General features: G+C 27.1%; 2 protein-coding genes across 4 annotated transcripts in view; one reads left to right on the top strand and one right to left on the bottom strand.

The window, feature by feature from the left end:
• LOC141523967 (protein cortex) overlaps positions 1–26,306 on the top strand; it is a 49,451-nt gene that overhangs the window by 6,781 nt on the left and 16,364 nt on the right. The window lies entirely within an intron of this gene.
• Positions 10,363–13,013, bottom strand: LOC141524044 (uncharacterized). The gene is made up of 2 exons (XM_074237689.1): positions 10,816–13,013; positions 10,363–10,628 (listed from the first exon to the last, which is right to left on the bottom strand). The coding sequence occupies exons 1-2, from the start codon at positions 11,192–11,194 to the stop codon at positions 10,363–10,365; spliced, it is 645 nt and encodes a 214-aa protein (XP_074093790.1). The 5' UTR covers positions 11,195–13,013.

Raw genomic sequence — 26,306 nt, 5'->3', positions numbered from 1 at the left:
ATTTTGTTTTATTCGAGGGACCTGAAACAAAAATAATTTTCCTAAATAAAATAACTCCATCAAAAATTTAATATCAAAGAACTAATAAAAAAATACCTGGAGTCTTTAGCGTAATATATCTGAGAGAAGACAATTAGCTTATGAGCAAGCAGTTCGATCGGTTAGCCATATTTATATATACATTGAGTTTTTATACTTCCAGTCTTAAATAAACTCGTCAAGTCAGTTGCAATCTTTTTTCCTTTGCTCTAGGTCGGGCGCTGTAAAACAAAAAATGTAGATTTAATTTAAAATAAAACGTTTGAGCCGACGATGAAGTAATTATAAACTTACATATTATATGTTTTATATTGTAAGGATGTATATAGACTGTTTTTTACAGCTCTGTTATTTAAGTCCGTACATCATATAGATAATAAATATTTTTTATAAGTATGAAAAGTTACATAGTTAAGAATTTATTGGCTGTTAATTTTTTTCGGCAAATTATACACTCTTGAAAAAAATTTTTTAGCTTAAAAATTTTCTGCTTGACTCAAAATAAAATTCTTTTGAATTAAGTTAATTTTTTGACGTAAGAAAAATTTTTCTATCGATTGAAAAATTGATTTAATTCAAAAGAATCAATTTAGAGAATTTTTACTGTCAAAAATTTTAAATTCATACCTTAGAAAAATTTTTTTCTGAGTCGAAAAATTAGAAAAATTTTCATTTGTTTTATCAAAAAATTAATGTAAAAATTTTTTTATAAAAAAAATTAAAATTAATAATAAGTGGTGGATATTATTTTACATAGAGATAGTAAAAGTAGAGTAGAAGGAATAGGTACCTATATAAAGAGAGGGCAAGATGGTTGATCCGTAAATGGCGAGAGGAAGAGAAAAGTGGGTAGAGGAGACGTCGTCCCCGAGTGATTTAGCGATCGGAGGCTCACGGGTGGCGCGCCTTGCGATTTCTTGATCTTATGTATATATATATATATATATATATATATATATATATATATATATATATATATATATATATATATATATATATATATATATATATATATATATATATATATATACACAAGTATATATACACACACACACACACACACACACACACACACACATAAAAGAAGGAGGAATAGCTGCAGAAGAGAGAAGAGCCGCGATCCGATTTATTTAACTGCATCATCGTATTTTATTTATTTTTATCTCTTTTTAAATGTATACCGTGTATACTTATATATATCGTTATACACTACTGTCTTGTTTCCTCGGTTCATTTTAAAGTGACGCGAGTAACGAACCAAAGTCTTGAGGAAAATTGATACGGTTCATGGTAACGAGTATAGAGTAAGAATACGTGTTCATGCTGCTGATGGCGTCAGATAATCAGTATTACTCTATACCTTCAAGGGTAATCCTCCAGCCGGCCATCAAAACAAATATCTTTTATTTATTTTATATATATATATTTATATATTTAATCCTCCGAGCCTCCAATCATCCAAAGTATACACCTGGTTTTTTTTTCTCAATTGAATTTTATGATTATTTATTTTTTTTTTTTTATACGCAAAAAAAATAAATATGGGCATTCTTGTGACAAGAAATTAATTTGTTGGAAATTGTGAACAATTTTAAGCTGAAGAAACTTTTTTGAATATTATAATTGTCGAAAAAAAAATTAACTTAAATCAAGAGAAAAATTGTCTTGAAACGAGATGAAAAATTCTTAAATTGAATAAAATTTACTTAGTTTAAGAATTTTTCTACTTAAAACAAAAAAATGAAATTCTTCAAAATTATTTACTTGATTCAAATAAATTTTTTTTTAATTAATCTTAATTTTTTTTTTTTTTTTTTTTTTTTAAATAAAATTCATTATTTTTTAATTTTCTAATTTTTGAATTTTAAAACTCCAAAATTAAATACATTGGATATTTTTAATTAAAAAAAATTTTTAATGTAATTTAAATTTAATTTCTTTCCCTCCATAAATTTATTCTAAATTAAAAATAACTAAATCAATAAATTCCCATTAAATAAATTAAAACAATTAACCGTATGATAATTTGTAAATTACATATTCAATAAAAAGAAAATGATGTTTGTAATAACAGTATAAAGTTTTACAATTACAAACACGTTCTTAATATAGAAGACTACCGCTTAAAAAAATGAACATATTTAACATCAAATGATAATAAAACAATAAAATAGTTTTTACAACAAAATGATAATTGAATAAATAAAAGTAAAACATTGAAGATAATCCAGTAAAATGTTATGAATTTCCTGGTTATCCAACGGCGGGTGTCCAATTATCGTTTCTTCGTGTCGTATATGTCGTCGTTAATTCTTGTCTAAAGATTATACGAGGAATAAAATCTGTAGAGCTCGACTGGCTTTTATTTAGCATTTATTTTGTTCGAGATGCCACAGGACAGTCATTATTCTTTATTCATCGAACGTGTGTCTGTAGTGACTCTATTATGTGGTACGTCTATTGATAGGATCTCGCTGATTGGCTCAGATACTATCAGACTGTCAGATTAATTGATAATTAACGCATAAATAATAAATCCATGTTTTATATAAATATTTAATTTATATTTATACTGCTTGACCTTTAACCCGATCATGTATACAGACGATATATACATACATAGTAGATGAATATCATCTCGCTGTAAATTCTTTACATAAAATTTATTAACTGGCGATTCGTGAGTGTTTATCATCGTAAAGTCGACTTTGACGCTGATAAGAGTTTCTCAATAAATACCTGGCTAATGGATCTGGAAGCCAACAATGCGACACATGCGGAAGCTCAGGCAAGAAAATAACAGAAAAAAAAAAAAACGCCGGGGAAAAAATAAAATTAGAGAGCTGGAGCAGACCAACCATGAGAAGCTATCGCATTCATTACACGTTATCTCTTGACTTGTTGCTGGCTACCGCGGCATCTTCTCTTCTCATTTTTACTCTTATTCTTCTTACATTTAGTATCCTTCTTTTTTACTCTACCAGGATTCTATATCAAGCTACATATACATTTTTGAGCCTTTTAATCAGTTCATAGAGCAAAACCACGTCAGCTAGACATACTTTAACTTTTATATCTTATATTACAAATTAACTTGATTCAAGAATAAAATTATTTATTTATTTATTTATTTCTTTACATAAAAGACCCAACAGCAATAGTCAATAACAGGGTCACTATGCAGAAAGAAAAAAATCAAGAAAATTTTAAGGAAGATTGAAAATTTCTTGAACAAAGTTAAATTTTTTTCAGCCAAGAAAATTTTTTCTTGCTCCAAAATAAATTCGGGCTTTCTTACAATTTTCTTGGTTCAGAAAAATTTTTTTTTCTGTGTAGAGAATAAATTTAACGTCCTTTTTCAAGATTACAAAAAATAAAGACAATAATATTTTAATGTACTTGCATTTTGAGGAAAAAAGAAAAAAAAAGAAAAAAAAAAGGTGTAATACCTTTATTTTATCCGGTAAGTAAATTTTGTCGTAGCTCTGTTTGAACGGTAAAAAGACGATCCAAGTAAGGTAACAAAACACAGAAGAGCTCTTGAAAGGGCATCAGAAAATAAAATTAGATAAGTGGTTGAGTGAGTGTATAGCGTGTATATATAATGGTTAAGTTACGAGTGAATCCAAGGTGATATGATTATACCACCAGCACATACTCTTCTGGACCTTGAAGCTTTCTTGGCTGTAATATACCCAGAAAGTGTATACCAGGAAGCCCGATTACAGCTCTTGACGACTTCCATTAACCTTTAATTTAATTCCATTTTTTATTATATTTATCCAACCGTGCTCCTTTACACACTTTATGATATCATATCAAGCTTAATGTACATATCTGCTTCCTTTTTTCCTATTTATTATTTTCAATAACTCCTTATTTATCCTCACCTACAAAGTGTTCATTGAAATTAAAGCGCTCAGGATAGATGGGCGGCTAATTTTCACTTACAATTTTTTTCCGTGATTAAATTTTTTCCGGAATTTAAACTTTGAACTTTACAAGGTATTTTTTTATTAAAAAAAATATTAAGTATTAATTATTTATAATAATTTTTATAAAAATCTATCAAAAAATTAGATTAAAATTAATCAAATTTTATCTTAAAAAAATTAATTACTGTCAAATAAAATTAAAAAATGAATTTTTTAATTAAAAAAAAAAAAATAAATTTCTACAGTTTAGGTTACTGCCACCGTAGACAAAAAAAATCCACCTGCGTGTAAATAATCCAATAATATTAACCACCTTGTCATAATAATGTAGAACAGGCGACCGCATTTGTGGTTTTGTTATATATTATTTTCTTATCAATATCACCGAGTGAATTTTATATACTTATTGTGTATACGGTATTTTATTACACTGGAACAAGTGTGTAGCCCAAGAAGCTACTTTACTACTTTAAAAACCACAGTCGGCACCAAATAACTTCATGTGTATAAGTAAACGAGTATGGAAGTGTGCAAGTATGTTTATTTAAAATATTATTCAAATTAGCCTGACACTGATAAATAATCTAAAGGTCAAGATGGGTTTTGATTATTAAATAACGACCTGTTGCAGTTTGTTTAAAATATTTATACGCAATACTATTAGCATGCCGTATTTACTACAAACGTGGGAAGAGAAACAATAGTTGCAAGCTGTATTTTATTAGTATTGTCTTTTCATTTTTTTTTTTTTTTTTATTTATTTGTTTTATTGATGAAATAAAATTAATAGCCATTTTGTCCCACCGAAAAAAACAAAGTAAAAAAATTTTTGCTATATTTATTTTATTTATATTTTTTTCCGCCTGTTTTTATACTTAAAAAAAATTTTTAATTATAAATTATTAATAAAAAATTAATTTGATTTAAAAAAATTATTATTTAACCAAAAAAATAATTTTGAAGAGTTTGATAAAATTAAATCAAATGGAAAAATAATTAATTTAAGTAAATTTTATTTAATTTAAGAATTTTTTTAATTAATTAAAGATATTTAAATTTTTAAAAATTATTTTTCTGAATAAATAATTTTTTTTTTTAATTAAATTAATTTTTTTGTCAGTGAATAAATTTTTTTTTGAAAAAATGGACATTGTTGTGACAATAAAAATTTTAAATAATTTTATTCCTTAGCTGAAGAATTAAAAATGTATGTTACAAAAATTTTTTTTTTAATAAAAATTCTATCTATAATTATTTTTTCAAATCAAATAAATTTTTTTATTTAAACAGAAAGTTACTGAGAGAAAAATTTTTATTTCTTTAGCTGAGAAATTAAATGATTTAAAAATTTCAAACAAATAAATTTCTTGTAAAAAAAAATTTTTATTTCTTCTGGACTTTTATATAAAAAAATAGAGTTTGACAGGCAGTAAGAGACGTCATATTTAATAAATAAAAGCTATACCGATATAACGGGACGTGTAAATATAAAACTCTTAATCTAACTTTCTCTGTTGCTCTTATCCCCCTTAAGTATATACAATAAATAAAAATATCTTTGGTTAAAAAATCCTTGAGGACGGAAGTACGCAAGCGACTCGAAATTCAGGTCGGCTCTACCTCAACAACTCGGCTATCAACCGAATAAAACAGTTGTAGAGCCTCGTCTTGTTTTATGTGATTATTATTATACAAACAACATTTAACAATATATGTACATTTATAGTCTGTTGGGGACACCCACGTTATAGCCCTTTGACCTGACACTTCCTCTTCTATTCACCCACGCGATTGAAAACATTCTGATATCCCCGAGTAACACATACGTCCTCACTCGTATTCACGTTTATTTTTATTGTTTTATCTTTTATTATTTTTATTAATGTATATTTGTTGACGATTATAATAATTGTCGTAAGGAAACGTCAAGCTAAAGTTAACGTCAGACTACTTGTTTCCGTGTATCAAGACTTGCTATCGATGTCCGACTAATCTCAGGCTGTTTTCCTGTCTGGCTGTCTGTCACGATCCTGATGACTCTTCGATATATGGTAGCGTGAGAAATTTATTTTTTTTAAAGGGATATTTATATTTATTTATTTATAGATGGATAAGATGATAATTATAGCAATTATATATAGTTGTCGTGTTTATTTATTCTGACAGAAAAAGCTTTTATTGAATATTATTACGGAAATTTAAATAAAAATCAATGGTATAAATTTATGGAATTATTTTAAAGATTTTTCTGAGGTATTTAAAATTTTTTGGTATTCAAATAAAAGCTCTTGATGAGTGTAACAAATTAATTTTCAATATTAAAATAAATAATATTTCTTATATTAATTTTTCCCGACAATCCCACGGATTTTATAGATAAAAATAATCTTATCACAAAATTCCGACAAATCACATAAATTTGTCAAAACATAACTCTTTAAAATATTCATTACCATAACCATTACTCTGTTCATAATATAATCATGTTAAGAATTTTTATTTTTGATCCGACAGGTGGTATAATTAAACTACCTCGTATATTTATATTACATTGATAAACTAAATATTTTTGCAAGTAACATACTCTAGTAATTTAGATAAGGCAAGTAAAGTGGGCTGAATAAAACTAAAACTTTAAAAAAAAAAAAAAAAAAAAAAAAAAAAAAAAATTCATTCAACTAATCGTTATCGTAAAATCGAGTTTTCTCTGCTATCCAGCGACATCCCACTTGCGCTAATGGCTCACGGAATGGAATTATACATAATGCACCGCAGGAGGGATCTTATCTCGATCAGGACTCACGAAATGTATATCTATGTATATATTATCAATATTACAGATACTTATAATTTTAACAAGTCCAGCTTCAATAAATTTAATAAAAATACTCTACTCTTGAATCCCACATGATCGGATTAACATGTTTAATAGTTGTCATTCGACACTTTTAATCAGTGAAGTGAGTGATAAGCTTGTACAACGTTTTAATTGATATATGCAAATATTCTACAACTTTGTTGCTAGGTATATTAATAAAATTATAATTAATTTTATACTGACCGCTGTATGTGTCACGTCCAGCTAATTTTATGGAATAATCACCTATAATTAATCATGATTATACATTATATATTACAGACCAGTTTTCTGGTAATAAAAAAAATAAAAAAATTCAATTCTATACATAGATAATTTTCTTAACTCACTTATTTCACTTTTTTCCGACAATAATTGCCCAATTAAATTTTAAACTCATTGGAAGTTACACTTATTTAGCGTTTCATCGACCCGTTCGCTCCAATAACGATTAGTCAGTGATTGGCAATGATGATCGCTTGTAATTCAGGACTAGAAAGATTCAAAAGACCAAAAGACAAATTAAATAGATAAATATTGTGTTTAATAAAGCCTGAGATGTTCTCTCACGATCGGCAAGCTACACATAATATTATTTTTACATTTATTATATATAGATATGCGGAATCTCGATCGTCAATGATCTAGAACGATCTACATGCCGTATATGCAATGTATTTATGCTTGAGAACTAAAAGGAAATGTAAGCAAAACAAAAGAGGAAATAAATTATTGCGACGAGTGTTGCCTTTTTGATTGTGTGTTATCACGATACGGTTCCTGGGTTTGGATCATGTATTTACAGTTTTATAGATCACTATATTTATTATTTTAATGAAATATATATCACATAAACCAATTTTTAATAGATATCTCAAAGAAAATGTTAAAAATAATTGAAGGTAAAATGAATCTTTTTTTTTTTTTTTTTTAATTCTTGGTGCGGAAATAGGCGTAATTTTTTTGGATTAAATTTTTTTTTTAAATGTGAAGGTTATAATGTCTAAACAATTCAATATAATTTATTTTTTTAATTTTATTTAATTTAAATAAAATTTTAAACTTTAGACAAAAGTCTAAATTTTTAGACTTTTGTTAAATTGCACTGTACTTTTTTAACTACTGACCTTTTTAAAGATATAAGCTCATCCTGATGTTACACTCATCAAGAGCTTTCATTTAAGTACCCACATCAATTTTTCATATATTTATATACATGGAGAAAAATTTTTATTACATTTAAAAAAAAAAAATAAAATTCAAAATTTTAATTTTTTCGGAAAATTTCATCTCTAATTTTAGCCAAAAAATTATTTATGACCATAACTCATAAATATCCAACTTTTATACAGAAAATTATATATTGATATTTTTATAAAAATTTTTCCACAGAAAAAAAAATCATTTCTCAGAAAAATTCGAGAAAAACTCAATAAATAATTTTAAATTTCCAGTTTTTAATAAAAATATTAATCTTAATAAAAAACTCGAAAATTAATTTGAAACTAATGTTAATATTTGCAAAGATCAAGCTGTTTTATGCGAACGCCTAGTAATATAAATAATTAATTTAAAACAATAATCCCGGGTTTCCTTTTCTCTGGTCGAGTGGCATGAGCTTAAGCAGCAGCATCAAGATGATCGTAAAGTAATTACTCAGGAACTTATTTCTTGCATTGAGGCATTATATCAAAGTATACCTTGTGTCTGAAGTAGAGAGCATGCAACCGGGTAGACGGCTAGTTCTTATTGCCACTTTATTATATATAATATATAAAGTAGCACCGAGAATAAGAGTACAGTGTTGTTTCTCTTTATCCCATCATAATCACTAGGGTGATTCAAAAAAAAAGAATATTTTTTTTTTCGTTTGGTACTCTGAAAAATAGGTTCCTAGACACCTCTAAGAAAGCCTCTCCAAGCATGAGTTCTTAATTGTAACGGGAAGGTCCTCCTTCTTACAGTTTTCTATTTTTTCTTATTATCAGATAGAAAAATTTATATCTCGCTTCCAACTACTTGAAAAAATATCTTGTTCCTTAGATTTTGTAGAAAATTGAATGCTCTACAAAAAGGTCTCTTACGATTTTTTCGTAAACCCAACCGTTTAAAAGATATTAACGGTTAAAGTTTGATTATTTTTGGGAAAATTTTTTATTTCTTATGAATTTTATAACTCAATGAAAAAAATCATTATGAATGATGAAACTCATAGTTTTGTAGGAAATTTACTGCTCTATAAAAATGGTCTCTTATGATTTTTCGATCAAGTTGAGCGTTTACGAGATATTCATCGTCAAACATCAATGCATATCAATTTTTCTAGTTTTTGATCAATAATTCGAAAAATTTCAATTTATTTTGTGAGTTTCAAGGAAATTTAGACAAATTTGAGTTTCTATGAATAGAAATATGTTATGAACTATTTTTCTAATTAGTTTTTAGTCTTGGACATGTTTGATTACATTAAAACAAAAAATTAGTGCATTTTTTTGAATATATAATTCAATTTAGTGTGTTTCACATGTGTTTCACTTTTTTATCGAAGAATTTATTTATTTAATTATCAACTGCCATATAATTTTCAATATTTTCAACATAACGGTACACTTTTACTGTAAATAATTTCCTCTATTGCAGTTTGGGTAGTTTTTTCGATGTTCTTTGATAATTTGCAATAAGTATTGGAATTGCTCTTCATTTTTGTCAAGCATTGATTATACTCACTAACTAATGCAACAGCTCGTTCTGCTGAATCATTAACAACTTTCAATTGGTTAAAGTATTCTTTATTTTCAATGTAACTGTCATTAGTAGGCCACGATTCAATATCTTTATCAAGGAAGTCTTATGGTAAATCAAAGATTTTAAAGAGATTTAAAGACTTTTTAGAAACAAAGTCACTCAGACTTTTTGCGTTAATGAATTCAAATCGTTTTTATCAATTATAAATTTTTAGCTTTAGAATCTGTACCGTTACGAGTATTAACAGCTCCAACAATATTTTTTTACTTCCAATGAAACGGTATCGTCAAATAATGATAAAATGGCAAGTTCATCACTTAAATACCATAAATGCAAAATCATTTTTTCACAAGTTGCTGAAGAAATCAATGAATTGATATTTTTGTACTCGAATAAATTTTTCAAAAACTGCAAGTCATGATTAGCAGCAGTTGTTGCAGAAGTTGATGAAAACCAAGCTTTTAAATACAGTGTAACTATAAATATACAAATTTGCCGAAGACCGTCCAATTCTTTATTAGAAAGTTTAAATTCATTTCTGAATAGAAACATTTTTAAACTGTAAATTGCCTTCGCCATCCACCTAGCATGATGAATTGCACCAGGACGTTTGAAAAAAATTTCTTCTTGAGGCATTTCTCCAAGGAAAATCAACGACAATTCCAACAATTCTTTATAGTCATCTCGGGGTTGTAGTAACTATCAAAAACAATTAAAAATTTGTCAGAAACAAGAAAATTTTTTTCTTAAAATCGCAGTTAAATCATACCTGTAAGGATTGTGCAATTAAACTAGATATTTCATTTTTTTATCCAAAATGATATCAGCAACAACAGTATCTTCAATTCCAGATTTATAATTAGTTTTATTTATTTCATCCCATGATTTTTTAAATCTTCCGAACATTGGTACGTTTGGCCCAGATGACACAGGCCAATATACTTCAAATGCACTTCTCAATATGATCTCAAAAATGTGGTGACGACATGGTAACCAGATTAACTCTCTTCCCAAAGTCTTTTCAATTGCCTTACATGTACCGTTATGAATTCCTGTATAAAGAAAATAGATAACTATCGTTAAATTTAATATTTTCAACAAATTGTAGATTATATTTAAAATCCAAATGAGTAAATAATTCTCAATAATTTCAAAAGTGAAATTCAGTAAGCAATAAAAATTAAACTAGAACGTTAATAATTAAATATTTTTTAGATTAAATTATCATTGATAAGTTACCTGTATTAACTGCCGTCGTGTCAAAACACATCGCCTTAACATAATTAGTAATACCCCATTCACTCAATGTCGATAAAATGGCTGATGTTTGATTGTCTGCCGTCCCAGAATTCATTTTTGGAACCCCAAGTAATTGTTCGGTACCAAATGCAGTTAAAATAACTGGTAGCCGTTCCACAGATTTTGATCCAACAAGGTCATTCAGCTTTTTTCCGTCCCAATGCACAACGTATTTATCGTGTGTCTTAAAGTTGTCATTAAGTCCTTTAGCAATGTCTTCTCTTTGAAGCATACGAGCTCGTTGAATTGAACTATAACTGAGCGTTGTATCTTCAATTTTAATACCTACTGCTAGTAAAACCGGAGCAATAATAAACATCGTATTTCTACTGCTGACATTAGCTCGGTCGAGTCCAAAAATGACTTCAGGAGTTAAGACATCAAGTTTTGCTCGTTTTGTCGGAATTGGAGGTTCATACTCTGAATCAGATCCAAAATTTGTAACTCCACTTAATGTATACGTAGAGAACGACTCTGATTTTTCACTTGGAACAATCGCATGACTGGTAGACGGTTGATCTAAGTCTGGAATAAGATCTGTTTTATAAATTAAACGAAGAAAATGTATAGAATTTATTCATTTTGATGACAAATAATTAAGAAAGGACTCCAAAAATTGTCTAGTCAAATGTCATCTAGTCATCTATGAAAAGTTACACTACTACCTGACTTTATAATAATTAAATATCTCAGATACTTACTACTCTCATCTATTCCCATCATAGTTGTGGTTAAGTTTGATACAGGTACATTATTAGAAAGAATCTCTTTATGGGTACCGAATTTTTAATCCAAATACAACTTTCTAATATTATCATCAAGCACTTTTAAGGATTTTTCGCTCACAATGTCGAATAGTTGTTCAAGATCAGTCTGAAATTTCATTTCCTTTTGGTTTTGCGCTGAATTCTTTTTATCGAAATTTTTTTGTAATTTTAACCATTGACTGTGATAGCGAAGAAATTTTTTGACTGCATTAGGAGCTCCACTAGTTGGAATCTAATTTTTCTCCACAGTTCAATAACTTGGTCAACTGAATTTTTAGCACTTTGTTTGATTGAATACTTTAAAATTTTAAGTTGGTAGAAAAACACACGCATAACCTCTTTCACTTTTGGTAACTTACGTTCCGAAATTCTTTGTAGAGGTATTCCGATAAAACGTATTTCTTTATTCATTGTAGGTTAATTGATGATAAATAAATTTATGTGATGATTATAAGACTTATTTAAAATGAATTATTTTATTACGTATTCAAGATGATCAGTTTTAGGAACACTGAAAATACGGTATTAAATGGGTAGATACTGAAGATAGTTGAGAGTAAAAACATAGATGGCGTTAGTTTCAGAAGACAAACAGAAGAAGAAATGGAATTCAAAACAAAAATCCCCTCGAACGAAAATTTTATGTATATTTTGTGAAAAACAATTTAAAAATACGCACTGAACAAATTTCATAATAATAAATGACAACGCGATTAAGATTTTAAATTATTAAAGATAAAATTAAAAAAATATTATTAGAATAAAAACTTTCAAATGAATTTTTGAACAGAAAACATCTATAGGAGTTGCTTTTATAATAAAAACTCAAATTTGTCTAAATTTCCTTGAAACTCACAAAATAAATTGAAATTTTTCGAATTATTGATCAAAAACTAGAAAAATTGATATGCATTGATGTTTGACGATGAATATCTCGTAAACGCTCAACTTGATCGAAAAATCATAAGAGACCATTTTTATAGAGCAGTAAATTTCCTACAAAACTATGAGTTTCATCATTCATAATGATTTTTTTTTCATTGAGTTATAAAATTCATAAGAAATAAAAAATTTTCCCAAAAATAATCAAACTTTAACCGTTAATATCTTTTAAACGGTTGGGTTTACGAAAAAATCGTAAGAGGCCTTTTTTGTAGAGCATTCAATTTCCTACAAAATCTAAGGAACACGATATTTTTTCAAGTAGTTGGAAGCGAGATATAAATTTTTCTATCTGATAATAAGAAAAAATAGAAAACTGTAAGAAGGAGGACCTTCCCGTTACAATTAAGAACTCATGCTTGGAGAGGCTTTCTTAGAGGTGTCTAGGAACCTATTTTTCAGAGTACCAAACGAAAAAAAAAATATTCTTTTTTTTTGAATCACCCTAATAATCACTCTTTTCGCTTGGTATCTGTAGCATCGAGGAATGATCGATTACTAAGATGCCATATCGATGACATCGAATAATCATACAGTCAGTTAAAACATTAAGAAAACGTTAACAAGATTAAATGACACTATATATATATATATATATATATATATATATATATATATATATATATATATATATATATATATATATATATATATATAAATATATTAATATAAAAGGAATTCAAGTGACGGACAAAACATGGTCATCGCAAACCGGACGCACAATATTTCATAAAAGTCAACCCTCAACTATTAGTTGAGGTTGCTAACTCATGATAGATTAATAATACCTGCGTAAATGCGGGAGAACAAAAATAAAATTGTAAATTAATTGCAGCTGCTCTGCACGTAGATCATTATTAGATGGATGGATTAATGTCCATAATACTCCAGTTCCAAGATCTCCAGATAAATAATAATAAATAATAAATATTGAGAATGATATGCTGGGACAGCATCAGTGGGAGGCCTGACTAACGATACGCAATTAACCCCCTGCTTTTCTTACATATACATTTACCTGACAATCATTTATAATTCAGTCAATTATATAATCATAAGAAATTACACTTGTCTAGTGAAATTATTTTTTATATATGTTTATAATACTCCGATTGATTAAATCGTTATTATGTGTGTATGTATACATCATTAGCAGCATCAAATTGATTTATATCTCTATTGATCGAGGTTGCTATTATTATCCATTTATTGATGTGAAATTTGAATTTAATAAGCGTAATTATTTTTATTTAATTTAAAAAGTGCAAAAATAAATTTTTTTAGAAATTAAAAAAATTTTATTTTTAATAAAAAAGTAAAAAAATAATTTTTTTTTTCAATAGCATGTACAAAACTTTACGCTAAATAATGTTTGTACTTAATTTAAGTTAAAAAAAAAAAAAAAAAAATTTTCGGAAAAATAGTTTTGAAAACTTCCAACAGGTGGCGCATGATCGCTAAATTTTCTCATTAGTAGAGAGTTAATTTTGAAATATTAAGTATCTAAGGCTTTTGGGCGTTTCCCCTACTCTTGATGAAACGCCTCCTTTTACATTTACTTTACACGCTCCCTACTCCGGGGCCATGCAGGTCACTTATCGCTACTTCGGCGTTAAAGGATTAAATAATAAAATAAAAATAATTTTTTTTTCTCATTAAAATTAATTTGATTTTGTAATTAAATACTTGATTAATTTTTTTTATTATAAAACAAGTTAATTAAAGTTAACATTTATAGCAAAAATAGATTTATTTTTATTTAAAAATTATTTGATGATCCAGCTAAATTTTTAAATTAAATAAAAATTAATTTTGGTCATTTTTAAATTAATTTAAGGCAATAAATTGTTAAAAAAATGTTCAATGTTATAAAAAAAATTTTTTTTAATAAAAATTCTTAAATTTTTTTTATTCAAAAATAAGTTATCGCTTAATTGAAGAAATTTATATGAAAAAATTCTAATTAAAAAAAATAAATCAGTGATTCGTAAATTGATAAATGTTTTATCTAATTTAAAATGAAAGACGAAAAGGATCAATTAAATAGGAAGCTTGATGGTCTGATTAATTCAAACAGTTGCTATTTAAAGAGTATCAGTAGACGTGGATGTGCTATTTATACATGTATACACAGATACACAGCTCAGGGTGTGGTAGTAAGCATAGTTTGGAATTCTAGAGACTTGTTGAACAATGCCCTGCATTCCTCAGAGCGAGTTATTCACGCCCGTGTTTTCTCTTATGTCAGTTTAATGAACACGGTGCTGGCCCACCCGATAACAAGAACCTCGCACACACATACACTGGTTTTGTAGTTACTTCCTCGTCAGTAGCCGTACCCGCAACACCACAACCACCACCACCACCATCAACAGCAAACCAACGTATATAAACTGCTCCCTATTGTCTGTTCACCTATGGTTTAGTTCAATGCCTAGTAAATTCTCATTTTCCCTCTTTTTATATTTATCTATTTAATCCCGTTTGTAGGATTTTTGTAATAAATTGCTTCGACGAATAAATAATCTCATATAGTTGCAGATTCTGGTAATTACTTAATTGGATTGAATTAATGTGTTAATAAATGAAGAAACTCTTGGTAATCGTTATCGCTGTCGTTAGGTTTGTAATTGTCGGGTGCCAGCAATTAGTCGACGACACAATTGAAGTCTTATGGCCACACCCGGTTTCTTGTTTCACTTGTGCTCTTTACCAGTCAAACGAATTGTCAATAAAAAATTTTATTTTATGACTTTTTCATCATTTTAAGTGCTATCTTCAGTTAGGGTAATTTTTAAATAAATTCTGTAATTAATTTCGCTATTTTAGGGTCAATTATCAATTATCTAATGAAGAAATGTCGGGAACAAAATTATTGATTCAAAAATGCTCCAAAAACTTGATAAAAAAATTTTTAACTTCAAAAAAAATTTATTTAAAAAATTAAAAATATGCTCGTTATAAAATTTTTTAAATTATTTTTTTGTAATAAAATAAAAAAATTTTTTAGCTCAAAAAAATTTGACTTGAATAAATTTTTAATCTTTTTTAATATTTATTTGAGCCAAAAAAAATTTATCCGTGAGTGAAAAATTTTTTTTTCTGTCTATCGATAAAATAAAATAAAATAGCAAAATGAAAAAATTTTATTTAATTATTATTCATTAATAATTGCTCCGAAAAATAATTAAAATAAATTAACTATCTAAAAAATATATAAATTAATTTTTTAAAATAAAAATACGTTAAAAAATTTTTTTTCTCCATATCTCTTGCTTTTATAGTTTATAAAGTCATTTACAAAAATTTACCACAATTACACACAGCATGCACTTAGTGTATAAATAATTTTTGACTAGTAAAATTAATTACAGGAGTATTATTTATTATTTATCTCTTATCTCTTGGGTTAAAGGTATATCGTTGTAAGTTTTTAATTCGACATGGAGCCGAAGCACCATGAGACACCAGTGGTGGCTGGCCAATAATTATGACAAACTCCGTCGCGGCTGTCTGGAGAAAACTTTAACATTTATAAGCGGATTACCATGAAACGCCATTGGTTTATTTATTATTATCTCTGTTACACATATTGCGCTAATATATATCATTCACTATTGGAGACTATCATCACGGTATACATTATTAATATTAATGTTATTACCATTATTATTATTATCATAATAAATAGAGTAATTCTCAGGTCGGAGAAAGCATGATATCAGCAAGGCATTTCACGTTTCTTAACTTTATTATTTTTGCTCTTTAAATTGGTATGCAAAGTCCAAAGATATAATGCCTTATATATTATATAAATAAATCTACGTGGCATCTTAACTATAAGTAGTGGGAGGTTATAAAGGTGGAGACCCGGAATTTATCGTCGTTGTAAAACTGACAGTGCCACGATATATTTTACTCATAGCGTCCTCTTCTCGAGTGAAATACGCAAACGGTATTTCATTTCAAGTTCATGCAATTCAACCACCAGCTAACTATATCTACTATATCTATATTTATATATTAATTCGTTATAAAGCTATAGGCATCTGATAAATAAAATGATACGAGAAAAATAATTCATCTAATATATGGTCTGCACAGTCGCAGACAAACCTCAATAACGCTTTCGCAAACTTTGCCTGCCGGGCATTATAAAACAGATTTACTTCCGCCGGAGATTTATTTTTTTCACTATTTTTATTAATGTCATCTATATAATTAAAAATGTAAGGAAAATTTCGTCTCTGGCATATTTATGTACACGGAAAAATATAAATTTTATTTATAACTAGGATTTATTATTTTTTAATTCCAGTCAAGTCCTTCTAAATTTTTAGATTTCTAGATTTTTTTTCGGGAATCGACGTAGTTTCGTCCGAAATGTGCAGAAATGATAAAAAAAATTTTTTTTTGAGAACCGATGTATTTTTGTATGAAATGTGCAGAAATGCAAAAAAAATTTTTTCTTCGAACTAAAAAAAAAAATAGAATTTTTATTATACGCTTTTATAATATCTGTAAAGCGATATATCACTCTGTAATTTTTTATATTAATTATTATTCTCTCGATAATTATTATTCTTAGCTGAAGAAATAAAATTTTCGGAAAATTTCTAGAAAATTAATTTTTTGTCACAAATATATTTATTTTTTCCAAAAAAAATTTTTTCTTTTTAAAAATAATTTTTTCGTGTGATAAAATATGTTTTTTTAGTTAAAATTAGTAAAATTGTAAAAGTCTTGACCTAAATTTGTGCCATTTAAAAATTTCATATATTTTTTATCAATATTTAATTTATCATGATAATTTTAAATAAACCGTATTGCAGCTACTTAAATTAAAAAAAAAGTAATAAAAATAGGAGAGAGAGGAAAAGAAAATGAAATAAAATATAAAAGTAGAATCACGTATATATCGGATTGTAGAATAGGGTTCGAATAAGGAGGTAGCATTTTATAATAATTATCCTTGAGCTGTTGAATGAGAGGAAGCTGCGATCTACAAGAAATAAAATATCTAAGCTGTAATATAAAGTATATAATAAGAATAAGAAATAGAAAAGGTCAAGTAATGCGGAAAAAGGATAATGATATATACCTCGGAAAAGAGAAAAGGAGGATGATGATAATAATAATCATAATAATAATGATGATGATGAGAAAGATGATGGTTATACTCTTATAAGACTATACTCCACCTTATTAAGGTAGCTGTATCATTAAAGCATGCCCATTTTACCTATTACTTGCTTTACCTCCTTCTCATTCCATATATTTTATACACACATCCATATATCTATATTTAATCTCGATTATATTGACAATTACGCGATTTTAATCTCTACTATCCACTAGCTATTACAATCCACTCAATTATTTATTTATGAATCTATCTAGTCGTTTTAAGTGAAATTATATATGAGCATGTGCTTTTCAAAATTCTTCAATTTTTTAATTATGAAGCTATTATAAACTGACAATCTGCAGTTACTGTTTTTTTTTTATATTTTTGATCATACAATTTTGATAATATTGATATAGAAGGAATTTTTTTTTCTAATTTATCGATGAAACACTTTTTTTATTTTTTATTTATTTATTTATTTATTCAAATGCCAAGGCCAGAATTAAAATTAGGAATTTTGAAAGTAATGTTGTTATTTTTTTGAGCAAGTCTATCTTAACTTGTAAAGGATTTTTTAAAGCTCTTACGTGTTAAAAAAGCTTATTGATGCTAAAAAAAAAAAAAAAAAAAAAAAGAAGAAGAAGCTTAATAAATATTTTAGCACAGAAAATTATTAAATGACTTAATAAAAAAAAAAATTGAATTAAAAATTTTTTAATTTACCAAAAATGTAAAATATTTGGAATTTTTACAACCCTTGCAACAGATACTGATACCGATACGCTATAAATGGATTTTATCGTTTTATTATTTAAATAATATATAAAACACGATTGTAGATAATTATCGGTAGTATTAGTATTGTAGAATAATAAATACAAGATTCGTGATGTTTCACTAAAAACAACCAGTAGCGTAGTATGCTGGGGAAAAACAATAAAAATACATGCATATACCGTAAGCTTAAGCCTAAAGCTATACTCTCATTAATTCAGCTGAAAAAATTAAAAAAAAATAAAAAAATAAAAAAAAAAAACAAGGACTGTAGGAAGTACTGGCGGGTGGATCAGTAATCGTGTGTACCGATTGCACACGTGGGGAATCTCATCTCGACCTCCTGACTCTTGGTACTATTTAAATGTTCACCCTCGAGCTCCTTTTCGAGATAAGAACGATCGCCACGGGCCGATAAAACCCAGCTGACTCGGCCTCTGGCACTCCTGATTCGCTGGCTGCTGCACTCACAGGAGTAGTAGACCAACTAGCTAAGTTAAGGCCATACTTAAAATGTACACACACATACATGCATATTACATGTCCACCGTGTGGAAAAGGTACGAGTTGAGAAGACGAACGATGCCAAAGAATTAAGTGTAAGTAGTAGCGGTAAGACTTGCAACTTGCACTTGTACTGGCACATTCCTAAGGGCGCAGTATAACACTACTTACAGTTGTACTGGTACCATTAGATAAAATCCTTTGCTAATATCCTATTGTCTTCAGCTCTAATGCCTTTTGTTTTATATTTATACTGTAATTATCGTTATGATTTGTTTTAATGCTCGAATAATGATAATTTTCAGGGAAACTCTAAATTTAAAAAATAATTCAGTTATTTTATTATAATTTTCCTTTTAAAGACCCAAATTTTATGATCAAAAATTACCCAAATAAAAAAAAATTTTTTTTCATTACTTTAAAAATGTTAAAAAATAAAAACTATCGAAAATCGAGATTTTAGTTCGTAAAAAAATTTTCTATGGTTTGAAATGTCAAGATATAATTTTTTAAATGTCTTGATATTAGAATTGACCAAATTTGGATGTAAGTGGCTTGATGCGACTTGATATATAACCATATTAAGTCATATATAATTTTTTGACTGAAGTTAGTACTGCAAATATCCAACAGGTGGCGTATAATCGCTAAATCATCTCCATAGAAGAGAGTTAACTTTTAGAATATAAGTCTAAAATAAAAAATTGTTTTTTTACTTTGTTAGAAGCTTTTCTGAGATTAATTTTGAATTTTGATTGACGATTCTATCAATTTTCAAAAAATAAAACCTTAATTAAGGTCCAAATTAATAGAAAAAATAAAAAATTGAAGAATTATTTTAATATTGTAATAAATTAAGTGATATGGCCAAATATAACCTGTCAAAAATTTTTTTCACGGTCTAAACGTATTTTTAATTTTAGAATCTGAATTTTAATCATCAAAAAAAAATTTTTTTTTTAATTAAAATTTAAACTGTGAAGAAGCTACTGAATAAAAGGGAAACGGTGGCCCACGCTGGTTCAATTTGTCAAGTAACGCGTAGTAAACACATTCTCATACAAACATAACCAGCAAGGTATACTCTCGCGCCTCTTAACTTAGTTTTTGCCACTTTTCTGTACACAGTGGATCGACAAAAGCGGTACTCACGATCCACCTTTACGATAAAGATGTTCAAAGTGTTTAGCTGTTTGTTCTGGCTTCCATTTGATCCTCCTGCTCTTAATTACCTCCATTACTTTATTCTCTATAATTTTTTACTAATGTCTATATATAGGCCTGATTATAATCATTGAGTTTAATTTATTCATAGCCTTTCATAAATGGATTTATGAATTTATCGAAGATCTTTAAACTCTAAGAAGTTCTTTGAGGTAATTATAACAATTTAGCAGAGGTGGTACCCTGCTAAAAGTTTAAATAAAAAAAAGTAATAAATAATTATAACTTAGTTAATTAAATAGAATAGAGTAAAGTACTACCTTTGGTTTTGCGTTTGGCATTATGAGCTATCGGTTTTATACTATATGTGTGTATAGTTAACAAACCGGTCCATTTACGAATGGCGTTAATCACTGAGTAGCAACTTTTTCTCAGGTTATCTTCAAATACAAAAGGAGATCGTGGATTCCTACTGATCTAAATTGACAAAAAACTTTCGTGAATCAATAAAAGAATTTACTGAGCCACCAGGTATTTTTATTTCAAGTTATAATTGTATGTATTGATGTGCAGTTGAGCCCAGCAGATAGATATCGGTAAAAAAAATTTATTGGCGGAAATTAAAACTCCTTTTTGTTACTTCTTCACTCCTTCTTAACGAGGATATCCACGCCGATTCATCAATTTACTTTTTATATTTATTTTCATTAGGATTATTCTCTACTGCTCATTATCTCTTTCAGTTAAATAATTACTCTCAGTCTATAAATACTTTTTTTTATGTCTGACTATATATAGGTACTTATATTTTTTTATTTAGATTAACACTAAAATTCTTTAGCTCCTTATTTACACTGAATTCATTTCTTAATTTTATTTTAGCATTTTTTTTTTTTTTTTTTTTATTAACTTTTATTTATTAATTTATTATCAAAAATAGCAAAATTATACAAGAAAAATTGTATAATTAAGTATCTGTATAAATTTATGAAGATATAAAATTTCAAATTTTAGATATTAGAAAAAAAAAAATTTTTTTTTTCTTAAATTTGGAATTTAATTATGATAGATATAAAAAATATATAAATAAAAACACTTTTGAATTTTTTTACTAAAAAAACTGTAGTCGTTATTTTTTAAATAAATTTGCAATCAATTTTTTTTAAAAATTGCTCTCTGATAAATAAAATAAATTATATTGTCTAATAAAAAATTAAAAAATATTTAATAAAAAATATGAAAGCAAAATTTTTTATTTTTTAACTTAAAAAGTATAAATTTTACACCAAAATAATTTTTTTGTTAAAAATTTCCATTTTTTTTTTTTATTTTAAAATAACAATAAAATATTTATAATTGCGACTTTTTTTTAAATTAGTAACATTTATTAAAGAATTCTCAATTAAAAAAAATAAATTATTTTAAAATAAAAATTTTAGTATTAAAAACTATTAAACAAAAAACTAAAAAAAGAAAAAAAAAATTCTTGCTATATAATTTTATTTTTCTCTCTCAACTCTCGACACGCCAAATATGTATTCAAGTGGAGGGTTGGACTGTTTACTTATAAATTAAAAGTCTCGGGGGTAAGACTGGTAGGGTAAAGAGACAATTGAACGAGGGGTGGAAAGTAAAAGGGAGCTGGCGATTCGCAAAGCCGAAAGGGTCCGATTCCCGAGAGCAGAACCTCGTGCTGTCTGTGTCATGATGTGATGTGTATGTAGGACAATAAAAAAGGGAATATATAATGGAGAAGGGATGAAGGGTGAAACGAGGAGGCGGAGTGCCCGGAGAAGGAGGTCTCAACGTCTTACATGTATGGACGACGGGCCACCCAGCTGGTGCAGGGGACTTGTCCTACAATATCTTCCGTCACGGCGGTCTCCTTTATGAAATCACCTATGATCAGGAGAAACGCCACCATCACGCGGTTGCTCTCCGCTACTCTCCTTTCCCTTTCATATTATTACATATTTATATTTATATACTCTCCCATGAAACTATTATTGATATTTTATATATTAATACACGATATACCTTTTCTTCCTTCTATATAAATTATTCAATTGAATATGTCGAAATTTACTGCTCGTATTTTTTTATTTTTCATATTTTTTATCGAAAATATTTATAGATTTTAATAAATAAAATTTAAATTGATTTTTTTTTAAATGTATGATTTACTTATGCAATGCCGAGTGATTGTAAGATAAGTTACCGTTTATAAAATGATAAATTGCAAGCAAGTAGTGCAAAAAACATATTTATTCTTCGTCATATATTATATACTAACAACCTTGCAGTCACTATGTGATTGCCAGGACTGGTGAGCTATAAATAAATAAAATTCCGCTTTATTAAATAATGACTTTTGTAAAATTGCACTGTAAATTCTTAACTATTCACGGTAAAAAATTTTATGTTAAATATTTAACATAAAAATTTTTAACACGAAATTTTTTGACGTATTGACGCAAAATTTTTTACTGTGTTGACATTTTTCAAGATATAAGCTCATCCCGATCTTACATTCATCAAGAGCTTTCATTTGAGTACCCACATGCATTTTTATATATTTTTCATATATACATATATATATATATATATATAATATATATAAATATATGAAAAATTGATGTAGGTACTCAAATGAACGCTCTTGATGAGTATAACATTAGAATGAGCTTATATCTTTAAAAATATCAATAGTTGACAAGATACAAGGTCATTATTAAAAAAAAATTTCATTTATAATTTTTTAGAGCTTCTAAATAAGAATTAAAATTCCCAATGAGTGGTTACTTCTTCACTGTAAATTTATATGGAAGCGTTTTTTCCTTCTTTTTATTTTTTTTTTTTTGCAAATACAGATCTCGATGACAAGTACATAATTCATCGGAATATATCGCTGTAATTGCTGGATGTATGACTTTAGAAACATTATTGCAATGTCGAACACATATTCTTCAAGGATGATTTTATAAAAGTGCAATACTAAAAAAAATTAATATTATTTCTTTTATTTTAATAATTACGAATAAAAAAATTTTTGTTGACAAATCTGAGAATTATTATTATGTTTATTAATAAAAATTTAAGCTCTAAAAATAATAAAAATAAATTAATTAAATAAGAAATAAAACGTTGTCAATTAAAACATTTATAATAAATAAACTATTAATTTTTTATAGCTCGTAAAGTTCTAATAACAATCTTCGCGTAAAAATGGATCATGTATCTTTGCTGATAGAGATATATATGCTCGGCATATCAGTAAGTATGTGTGTAAAACATTTTATCGTAAATATTATTTATGACTTTTCAAAGTAAGCTTCGTCATAAAAACAATTATCTTGTAAATTTTGCTTTTTTTATTTATAAAAAAAATTCTGATAAAAGTAAAGATAATTTAGATAATTTATTAAATAAAAAAAGATTGTTGGAATAGACTAATATTGACATCTAGGAACAATAACAGCAGTAATTGTATATACGGATAAAATTAGCGATTGTCCGGTGTTAAATCAATGGTCTCCTTGAGACATTTATTACTCTCAACGGCGTAAGTTGATCTTTATAGTATAGGTAATGTATACACCATGCATTAAAGCTCGAATGTTTAAAAAAGAACCGCCTTATCGTTTTCTCGAGTACACAGAGAAGGTATAAACCCCTTAAAAATAAAATCAAGGAGGAGACAAGTGCTCTTTACTTCTAGAGTATAGAGTATAGAGTCGTAAGTTTATAAGCAGGCATAAAGCAAACAGCCGAGACGTTAACGATTGGTGGTTTGTTTGTGCGGCAAATTATCGAGTGCTTTTAATTGCTTGTTTCACTGCTCTTCTTTCGTTCTTCACTACCACATATCATTTTTTAACTTGTTGCGTACAAGTAAACTGTAGAGAGCTTCTTGATCTTTTAGAGCTTCATGGTCTAGCGTAATACACTTGGTATACATTACATATGTACGACTGGTTTTACTATTATTTAACTGTCTATTGCTATAACTCGGGGATTAAAAATAAATGACTTTGCTTTTTATTATTTCCGTTTCGTACATCGTAAAACAATGTTATTACTCAGGAATTTTAAAGTTGTTAAGATATTTTAATTACTTTATCGCTTGATATAAAGGATCGCGGTGTGATGAATAAAATTATATGGGGAAATTACTGACATGGTTGTGGAAAAATTACACGGCTATTTTATGGTGTATTCACAAAAAATAACTGGCAAATTTACAAGTATGATGAATATGTAAAATTTTCACAGTCATGCTGACAAAAAAAAAACTGTGTTTAGAATAAAAAATTTACACATTTCCTAATATTCAATTTACATTTTTTTTTTTGTAAATTAAAAATTTTTTTACGTGCTAAATTTACATTTTTTTTAATATAAAATTCAGAATTTTCCTAACGTAAAATTTAAATAGCTAGACAGGTCTTAAAATATGAAAATTTACAATTATTCTAATGTTAAATTTACATGTAAACTTTTATAGAAAATTTATATGAAAACTTTTCCATATTGAATTTACATGTAAACTTTCCATAGTAAATTTACATGTAAACTTTTATAGTAATTTTACATAAAAACTTTTCGATGTTGAATCTACATGTAAACTTTTCGTATTAAATTTACATAAAAACATTCTATAATAAATTTACATGTAAATTTTTTTAATAAAAAATTTACATTTTTTTTTGACATTTTTTTTAGAAAAATTTCTAAAAATGTAAACTTTAAAATTGCCTTGACAGAAATCAAACTGTAAATTAATAAAATTTTTCAGTAATTTTCATAAAATAAATTTTTCCATTTGCGCTGAATAAAATTTTATAATAAAAAGAAGATAACTCGTATGTGTATGTATATAAGATGAAGATGAAGATGAAGATGAAGAAGAAAAAGAGCAAGAAGAAAAAAAATATACCGTTAAAAAAAAAGGCACGAGCCACCTGCCGTACAAGGCCGTTGATCTGGATCTTGGAATCTCCTGCTCGAGTTGACTCGACCTTAACCGGAGCGTCGTCCGGATCAAAATCCTCAAAACCAGTCTCCCTCAAATGCATCGTCTCGCAGTTTTCGTTGTCCTCGTCATCATCGTCCTCGCTGTCTTGTCGCTTTTTAAATTATAATATATACATTTAAATGAGAACTACATATACAAATATTCTCATATATACAGATATACTTTTATACCGACGATCTAGAGACTTTATTTCGAGATCCTACTCAAGATCTAACGAGTCGGCGACGCGGCAAAGCAAACACGATCTCATCTCGGATCTCGAATCTTCCGATCTTTCGATCCCAGATCTAAGGAAGAATAGGCGAGTCCCTTGACGAAAGCTCACCGTCAGATGACCCAGGATAGATGGTTGATGGTTCAGTCTAATAATAATAAACTTACAACAAAACAAAGCAAGATTGTTGTGTTGTAATGTCCACTTTTTGCTCAATTTTTTTTTTTACCTTAATAATAATAATAATTTTTTTTGATAAGGTTTAGTGCCAAGGGGCAGCACGCTGCATATGAGAGATATTTTTTACATCTGTAAAATTTTTCTTTTTGAATTTTAAATAAATAGAATTTTTTTTTTATTTAAAAAATTTAGATTGTAATTAATAAAAAAATTCAAATTAAAAAAAAGCGTAATTAAATTTAAATAATTAAAAAAATCTTTCTTGCATATTTAAAAGAAAATAATATTGAAGAGTTAAATCAATTTGATTTTATAAAAAAAATTATTGGATCTAAAACAAAAAATATCTCTTAGTTCAAGAATTTTTTTAGCTTAATTAAAAGTAATTTTATTTTTAAAAATTATTTTCTCGAATCAAGATTTTTTTTTTTTAAATCAAGTTAATTTTTTTTATCAGTGTAATCAAGTAGCAAGATAAACTTCTTAGCAGTAATTATATATAAAATTGTATACTAGTAGTTCTTTATAGTCTCCAATTAGTGAATTTATTAACATGAATTATAACAGTGGAAGTAATAAAAAGTTTCAAGTTATTTTCAAGTTTTTCGAGCACCAATTACCGCGTAACATTAAAATTTTAAAAACTTACAGAAATTACAATCTAAAGACAAATAAAAATAAAAAAAAAAGCACTAACTACTAACCCAACAGAAAAACTTTTCT

The sequence above is a fragment of the Cotesia typhae genome, unplaced genomic scaffold, assembly GCF_013202065.1.
Source record: "Cotesia typhae breed Kobodo isofemale line unplaced genomic scaffold, CoteBio_Ctyphae contig_22, whole genome shotgun sequence".
Taxonomy (NCBI): domain Eukaryota; kingdom Metazoa; phylum Arthropoda; class Insecta; order Hymenoptera; family Braconidae; genus Cotesia; species Cotesia typhae.
Note: the sequence above shows the minus strand (reverse complement) of the source record. Positions and strands in the feature narration are given on the sequence as shown.

Coding starts and splice junctions, on each gene's coding strand:
- LOC141524044 (XM_074237689.1), bottom strand. CDS start 11,194: ATGTTTATTATTGCTCCGGTTTTACTAGCAGTAGGTATTAAAATTGAA. Junction 10,629..10,815: donor CACGACGGCAGTTAATACAG/GTAACTTATCAA, acceptor TTCTTTATACAG/GAATTCATAACGGTACATGT.